Source organism: Thalassophryne amazonica, unplaced genomic scaffold (assembly GCF_902500255.1).
Source record: "Thalassophryne amazonica unplaced genomic scaffold, fThaAma1.1, whole genome shotgun sequence".
Classification (NCBI taxonomy): Eukaryota; Metazoa; Chordata; class Actinopteri; order Batrachoidiformes; family Batrachoididae; genus Thalassophryne; species Thalassophryne amazonica.
The window spans coordinates 1-8573 of NW_022986652.1; the positions used below are offsets into that span (position 1 = coordinate 1).

Sequence of the window (8573 nt, forward strand, 5' to 3'; positions counted from 1 at the left end):
ATAGGAGATGGTGATTGTGCAACTTTCAACAATTTTTATTCAAAAAAAGAATAATTTCACCAGTGCTGGGCTTTAATCGGCTCCTCTTCTGCCTCACTACCTCTCCAGCTTTGGAGAAGACCCACCCACAAGGCACTGATGTTGCTGGCATCGACAAATATTTTTTTGCCATTCTCTGTAAATTGGGACAGACTGCGACTCGTGTCGCCCAGTATTTGAGCAGGTCTTCTCCTCTGGAGGTGGGCATATGTTGGTTCAAACCTTTGTAGTAAAGTCCTGAAGGCTTTGCGCTCCACTATTTTGAACGGTTGTGCATCTTGCACAACATAGTCCACCAGTGCCTCATCCAAATCAGCTTGTCTGCTTTTAATGGAAATACAGTATGACATGCTTAGCTATTTTTGTTTATGAGTATGTTTTAATCTTAGATAAAGAATAAAATATAGCTTACATGGCCTGATTCCTGCTCCAGGAGCAGCAACAGAAGCAGCAGCCATTGATGTCTCGGGGTGTTTGGACCTCAGGTGTCGCAGCATTGAAGACATATTGTTACTGTACCTCAGCTCTTGAGCACAAATCAAGCACTTGACCTTTTTGGGGCTTATTAGATCAAAGTGCTCCCAAGCAATTGATCGTGCTCTTTTTGGCACTGGCTCCTCCATGTCCCTTCCTCACGACTCACTCACACACACACTCACCTTTCTCACACCTTTCTCTTCAACAAAATCACAGCTCTTCAGTCACTCAGCTCAGTCTCTGATCTACCTATAATATATAGTCTAACCTATGTTGATGTCCTGTGTGAATAAATGTATATAGATGCCTGTTGTGTATGGTGTGTGTCTGTCTGTTAGATCCTATGTGTATGTAGCTAACTATACTAAATCAACTCTAAACTAGACCTAAATATTAACTAATACTTTCCCTGGCTCAGATTCACGTGGTAATCTGGTAATCATGTTCTTCTGATTCTGATAATTGGCAATAACAATGTCACTAGCAATCTTCTCCTCTCAAAAACCCACGGTTTTGAGCCGCGATTCAGATCTCATTTAAATACTTGGAGGGTTGTATTGAAATGTCCAGATTGTTCAAATTTTCCGCGAAGCTCGACACGTGGTGTGACGTAACGAGGCCTCGCTCGCAGTGGTCACGTGATGGGGGCGTGGTCGAAACGCTGCTCACTGACACTTCTGGTTCAAAAAGCTCGATGCTGTGTCAAGCAGACTGAGTCGAGCTTAATATCACTACTTTGCAGCCTCTGTTGTGTTTTTGCCGCACTGTATGTATGGGATATTTTGGGACTGTTAAAAACCTTTGCACCTTTTTTTTGGAACTATGTCACAATAAATCGCTGTGGTTGATAAAATCCTTTGTGTCCACGCTGACTGCATTTTTGGGTTGCAATTGAACTCTGCAATTAAACCTTAACACTGGTTGTATCTGTTGTGGTGACCCTGAATGAAACGGGAGCAGCTGAAAGGAAAACAAAATGTAAATAAATGAATGAATGTTCAGATTGGCTCATTTTTTTTAGTGTTAGCTGTGTGATCTTTGGAGAAGTTCTGTTGAAGGAGTACTGCTCCTGTGGGTGACACGGTGACTCAGTTGTTAGAACTGCTGTCTCACAGCAAGAAGGTTCCAGGTTCTCTTCTGACCAGGTCCTTGCTGTGTGAAGTTTGCATGTTCACCCCATGTTTGTGTGGGTTCCCTCTGGCGGCTTCCTCCCACTTCCACAGAAACACAGGTTTCAATGAACTGGCTTAGAGGATGGATGGATGGATGGATGGATGGATGGAGTCTGCTCGTTTTCTCTCCTGAAACGAGTTTCTGCTATGATCCGAAAAGCTGTTCCAGCAACGTACCACCAGGGGGAGATATTACAGTTGTCTGAACACATCAATGTGTCTTAACTGTTTGTTGAACTTACACTTTAGTAAGTTTAATCTAGTTCTTTCCACTCTTTGTAAAACTGAACTGTTGTGATGATGCTTTTTATGGTTATTTTTTATAGTTAAATGAAGATCCTCCTGGTTATTGAGGTGTGTGTCATTTCCACTAAAGTGAAAGTTACTGTTCCCTCACTGCTGCTCACTTCAAACAGCATTACTTTGTCATGTAGTTTTATCACAGGATGATTTGTGGCCAATTTGCACTTTCTTGGGATTTTTTTTCCACGACTGTCACCTCTCAAATATAGATACATAATATGAAGCTTTTTGCTGCTCAAAAAAAAGTTAATCTTGTAGAAATTGTGATGGATGAAGGAGACACATTTCCCCATTTTGGAAACACAAGTGTGTGCCGTTTATTTCTCTCGTTATTTCTACATTTTCTTTGTCCTTCTTTATTCACACAAGTCACAGACCTTTATACAGCTTGGCCCCGCCCATGACCTCACAAGAGTCCTGACAGAGGAAGCACCACAAATTACATGACAGAATATTTACAGACATGTCTGTTTGCACGGGATCAGTAATGAGGTCACTTCTAAAGATGGTTTTAGAGAAGGTAAAAGTCACCAGAGTCATTAGTGACACGGCAGCATGCCTTCTGATAAATAACACAATGTATTTGGATTAAAATCACTGTTACACTGTCAGTAATGACATTAACAGACCTGCATGTGAACCCAGGTCATCCTGTCCAAAAGGATCAAAGCTGCAGACATGATTAGTTTTATACAGTAAGGTGGAGTCATGTCATTTAACCACAGGATGTCTGGAATATTTATGGCTTCTTCTTCTTAGAAAGAAGGTAATAACCAGACTGGCCTATGCAGACGGCCGGCCTGTGTTCTAGTGAACGTGGTGTTGGTGTCTAAGTTCTAGGACGCCTCAGCCCTGGCAGAGGTCTGTGTTCTAGTGAACGTGGTGTTGGTGTCTAAGTTCTAGGACACCTCAGCCCTGGCAGAGGTCTGTGTTCTCGCCCTCTCTGGTTGGGAAATGACAAAGTGTCATGATGTGGATGTGTTGAGATGTCACGGTTTGTTCCATGGCAGCTTTTTAATTACTATTCTGTCACTGAACAAATACTGTTTCATGTTTCACAGTTTTATTCAAACTGACTTTCTGACATTTTGACACGATGGAGAACACAAATGAAGAAACGAGTCGGCTGACTTTGGTGGAACCTTTAGCTTCACATTTCTTCAGTTCTCCAGCTGGAACTTTCAGGATCATCTTGACCATCTCTTCCATTTCAGCAGTCGTCTGTTCGTCCTGACCAGGAGCAGGACGATGAGTCCAAATGTCGTTCCACCGATGACGAAACTCATCACCACCTTTACATCAACACACAGAAACACACACTGCTGCTGAGTACTCTGATTACTATTACAGATAATAAGAATAAATAACTGTAATTATCTAGCACATTAAAAAAACAATAATTGCTTTCACCAAATAAAAGTGTAAAAAATAATTCCATGGGTTATTTGTAAAATGGGGTTGATTGGGATGATTTTGTTCTGTCACATTTATTCACTGATGTCCATCACTCTATGAAATAACATGATCATCTGGATTTTGTTAACAGAGTTTTTACTTGGTCACAAGGCGTTAAACCTCACTAACAAACCAAGCTGTGTAAATATAAAGGGTTTAACCAGGAAACGTTTGTTTGTCTGCAGTGGAACAAGTGACACTGAAGCCTTGGACACAACTTTCAGCTCAGATTAAAAATAAAAGTGAGGTGAGTGAGGTTATGTGAGGTCCTCAGCCACATCTTTAACAAGAGCCTCAGCCTGGGGGTGGTCCCCACCCTGTGGAAAACCTCCTGTGTGGTCCGGGTTCCCAAAACACTGTTGCCCTGACCTCCCACCTCATGAAGACCATGGAGCAGCTCGTCCTGTCTCACCTGACTCTCCGGAGGAGGTGGCTGAGAGGAGGGTGTTAGCCAAGTTCAAATCCATCATGGACAACTCCTCTCACCCTTTGCATCGGACTGTAGTGGAGCTGTGCAGCTCATTCAGTGACAGACTGAGGCACCCTCAGTGCAAGAAGGAACGATACCGCAGATCATTCTTCCCTGCTGCTGTCAGACTGTACAATAACACTCACGTGCAATAACTTGTTTTCACATCCCAGCACTAATGTCACCTTATCACATCTAAATTCCACTTCACATATTGTGAATATATTTACATCCTATTATATATATCCTATTTTTTAATTCAGTCATGTTTGTGTGTGTGTGTGTGTGTATATATATATATTCTATTTCTACCTCATTTTCTTATCTTGTATTGTTACAAGTATTATTATTATTATTATTGCTTATCCTTGCACACGCTGTTTGATGCACATTTTCCTCTATTCACACTCATCTTGTGTGTTTTTTTAAGAGCTGATGTAACATGTGAGATGAATAAAGTCTTATTTTGTAAAGTTGACTTTTAGGAACCTCTGTCAGATTGTAGGAAAGTCACTGTAAAAGTCAGCATTTTTGGGGCTACAAGGCCTGATTTAATCACGGTTTGCGTGTGTGTAAAAACGTGCTTCAGAAATACACTCACAAATACGCCTGCATGCTGAGTCATTAACCACACAGTAACATTAGCTACAAGAGACAGAGGCAAGGCGACGAGCAGTCATTCATCTTTTAAATGCGTGTTTAGCCCCGGCAAGAGGTCCAACTTCCCGTCATTGGTGCACTAATGACTGGAACTCGGACATCTTGGAACCTACCTGGACCTGGACATCTGTGGATTAAAGACCCCAGATGGGCTGCTTTTTAGTTTCAATTAAATACTGTTTGTTGCTTTTCTGGTTTTTGTTTTTCTGTTTTCTATTTCTTCTGTTGTTAAGACATTCTTGTACAATCTGTAAAAACCTTGTAACTGTTAGAATGGCCTAAGCAGTGGGTCACCCCTCTGAGTCTGGTCTGCTTGAGGTTTCTTCCTCATTGTCAACACTGTCGCCTGTGTGCTTGCTCAGTTTTGCACATATGATATTCATACTTTGATTTTCGTTTCTTTATTTCTGTTTTTTTACATGTTTAAAATTTGTATAGTGAAAACAAAAACACTGAGGAGCAAAAACCTCCCACAACCCAGACATTCAGCCTGTTCTGAGGACACTCTTAATATCATTTATAGTTTCAAAAATGGAAAATATCCTAATTTTAAAGATTAGTTTAAAAAAAATCGGTAAGGTGACAGTGAACACGATCGGCCACAGTGGCGGTTCTGCACTGAATTACTCCCCGGGCAAGACCCCCTCCAAGCGCACATGTTTACATGTTTTGTTTGCCCAAATCATAATGATCTGGATACATATCAGAAAGGGATCAATTTTAATATTGCGTGTTGCAAAAATAATCAGTTAATTCACTGCCGAAGGTCCTTCTGACAGACTGAGCCTCAACCAATCAAGCAGGATGACAGTAATCTAAAATAATTCAAATTAAAACATACCACTTTAAGTGCAGTTCTCTCCTTGTTTTGCTGGGTTGAGGTCACAGTCTGGTTCTGCTGGTCCCAGTCTTCCTGAGAGCTGTGGTACTGCAGATCCATAAACCCAACAGGCAGAACCCGGATCCCCCACTCGATCCTCTTCACCCTGCGGAAGCCGGAGTCCAGCACAGTGCAGCGATAGGTACCTGAAAGAAACCAGATTGATTTTTATCAAACGGGATGCTGTTTAGTGTGTGTGTGTGTTTTAGCTGATGTTTTCAATTTGAAGAGTGCCACAAAAATATTTCAGTTTGTATAATTTGTCAATCAATTAAATTTTTGGTGAATTGTATGATTAGTTACTCACACTGATTTATCTTCAATCTAAGGCACTTTTTCATATTTGTAATCATTACTGAGTTTTAAAGCAACAATTGAAACTGTATTTTGTCTCATGAAGTCCATTTGTGCAGAGTTGTAATCGTAAAACACTGAATCAGACCAACTGAATGGGTGTTTTTTTTTTTTTTAGAACTGTTAGAAATATATTAGTTGTCATTGTAAAGATGTCTTTAATATGTGTGTGTAATTACCTGCATCACTCTCTGTGACTGGATCTAGAATCACCCGGTCCATCATAGGAGCCTTGAGATGAGCAAACAGAGCATCCTCAGGAGTGATGAGCCCTTTAGCAAAACGCCAAATCACCCTGAAACAAAATGACACATCTTGAAACGAAACATCACATCACACTGAAACAAAACGTCACATCGCCCTGACTGATCTTCATCCAGATCTGGATGAAGCTTCTGAATCATGATGCACTGGTTGTGGCCCTTGTGGTATCTCATAATGCCGCCTTCACACCGCACAACACGCGACACCACAAATTTGCGTGCCTCGCCTGGTGATGGACGCGCCACCATCACCCGGTGTGTCTCTCTGCTTTCGCTGCGAAAATTTGTCCCAATGAGTCCTCAAATAGGAGAAGCTTCCATTCTGCTTGCAGGCTCCAGTTGTCAGTCAAGTCAACACGGCAGACCTTGATCAACGGAGCGAGTTGCTGTGCTCAATTTGTTGTGGAAAGCTGACAAATGTCACCAGAGGCGACATTTGAGGCGACCCTGTGTTCACAACATCCTCATGAGGTGTTCCCAATTCGGGTAGTTTCATTATTTGCCACAGGAGCTGCGTCTGGATGACGGCCGCTTTCAGCGGTACTTCTGCCTCTCCAGGACCCAGTTTGAGGACCTCCTGTCCCATTCATGGGCGCACATGTAAACAATAAAAAAAAAAAAAAAGGCTGCCGCTGCAGTTCCTTGCTCTCCTCTCCAACTCTGTCATAATTGTTTTAGGAACCAGTCAACATTTGTTTTATTATACATCTGTGTAGTTAATAAATAAAATAATCTTCACAGACGATTCGTTCACGCGCACACGTGAAAAAAAAAAAAAAAAAACTGGCTGCTGCCGCTGCTGCGGTGCTGCTGCTCGCTCTCCCCTCAAACTCTGTCATAATTGTGTTATAAACCAGTCACCATTTGTTTTATTATACATCTGTGTAGTTAATAAATAAAATAATCTTCACAGACGATTCGCTCGCGCGCACATGTGAAAAAAAAAAACTGGCTGCTGCTGCCACTGCTGCTGCCGCTGCTGCGGTGCTGCTGCTCGCTCTCCCCTCAAACTCTGTCATAATTGTGTTATAAACCAGTCACCATTTGTTTAATTATACATCTGTGTAGTTAATAAATAAAATAATCTTCACAGATGATTCGTTCACGCGCTCACATAAAAAACAAAAAACTGGCTGCTGCCGCTGCTGCGGTGGTGCTGCTCGCTCTCCCATAATTATGAAATAAGGGACATAAGTCCTGCTCACAGGCTGGTTGCCAGAGACAGGACATGTCCACATATAAACTCCAGACATCTCCACGTCACTACATATCCAGTCCCTGATTGGTCATCGCGGCGCGACAAGACGAAAAAGTTCAGATTTTTCAACTTGGGGAGGAGGGCAACGCAACGTGATATCATGCCACAAATGCGCCAATCACTCAAAAACGCTTCATTCGCGCCGCTTCATTCATGTCCATCATGTCGCATTGCGTGGCTTGAACTTTTGTGTCGCCACAACGCATCCTTCCATAGGGATTACATGGCAACCCGTTGCCACTGTCGCCCGCGTGTCGTCCGGTGTGAAAGCGGCATAAGGGAGTACAAAGGCTTTGGTAAAATTTTTGTGCAAAGTTGGTCTTTATTCGTGAAGAGTTGAGTCATGTTTTTTAGTGATCCAGATCTGCCTCAGAGTTTTATCCTTTTATGTCTTTTGTGTCCTCACTTTATAACATCACAAAGGTCAGAAGGGATAAAGACTGAACTCTCTGAGTGCCGTTCTAGTTCCAAAACAAATAGCAGTGAAAAGACACTTCTGCATCCTTCCATTCATCTCCTCTCAGACCTTACCTCCAGGAGAACCTCCCCTTGTCTTCCAAGACCTCTTGCAGACAGTTGAGCTCCACTCTGTCTCCTACAGTCACAGTGAAGGTCTTGAGTCCACACCACCACATCTGTAGACAATTTACCTTACGGACCCGACACTTGTCTGACACCTTTGTTCCAGATATTTTCCACAGCAGAATTCATCATGAGGAGAAACAGAAACATTAGTCATTAAAGTCAATAATAATTGTTATTGTCATGAATTATGACCAAATGTAAGAATGAAAAGTGGGAAGAGCTTTGTGTCAGACCTCAAGGTCACTTTGACCTCCTGGTGCTTCTTCCAGGACTTTCTCTCCACCTCTGAGGAAACACAGCATCTCAGTTTGAAGCCCCACCCCACAGGTGGCGCTACAGGGTGTCCTGCTGATCACGACCTCCACGTCCATGAGCTCTGTCTCCTCCAGGTCAGCTGAGGTCAGAAGTTGAAAGAGGAGGAAGAGAAGGAGACCAATGTTCACAGGGACATGATGCATTTTGACGTATGATGGATCTGTGGGGACAGGTGTCATTAATAAACATTTACATTTGAATAATTATTCGCTCCACCGGCGCTGCCTGACCAGCAGGGGAACAATTTAACCAGCTTTATGGTTACTATGGCAACAACATCAGACATCAGACACTGTGGAACAAAAGGCTCGAGATTTCTTTCTAATTATAAATGTAAATCAGA

At 42.3% G+C, this 8573-nt stretch overlaps 1 protein-coding gene across 1 annotated transcript; it reads right to left on the reverse strand.

The window, feature by feature from the left end:
* Positions 1-5309: 5309 nt before the first annotated feature.
* On the reverse strand, positions 5310-8373 carry LOC117506331 (transmembrane protein 81-like). Its single transcript, XM_034165819.1, has 4 exons — positions 8149-8373; positions 7862-8007; positions 5989-6104; positions 5310-5601 (listed from the first exon to the last, which is right to left on the reverse strand). The coding sequence occupies exons 1-4, from the start codon at positions 8371-8373 to the stop codon at positions 5363-5365; spliced, it is 726 nt and encodes a 241-aa protein (XP_034021710.1). The 3' UTR covers positions 5310-5362.
* Positions 8374-8573: the final 200 nt, after the last annotated feature.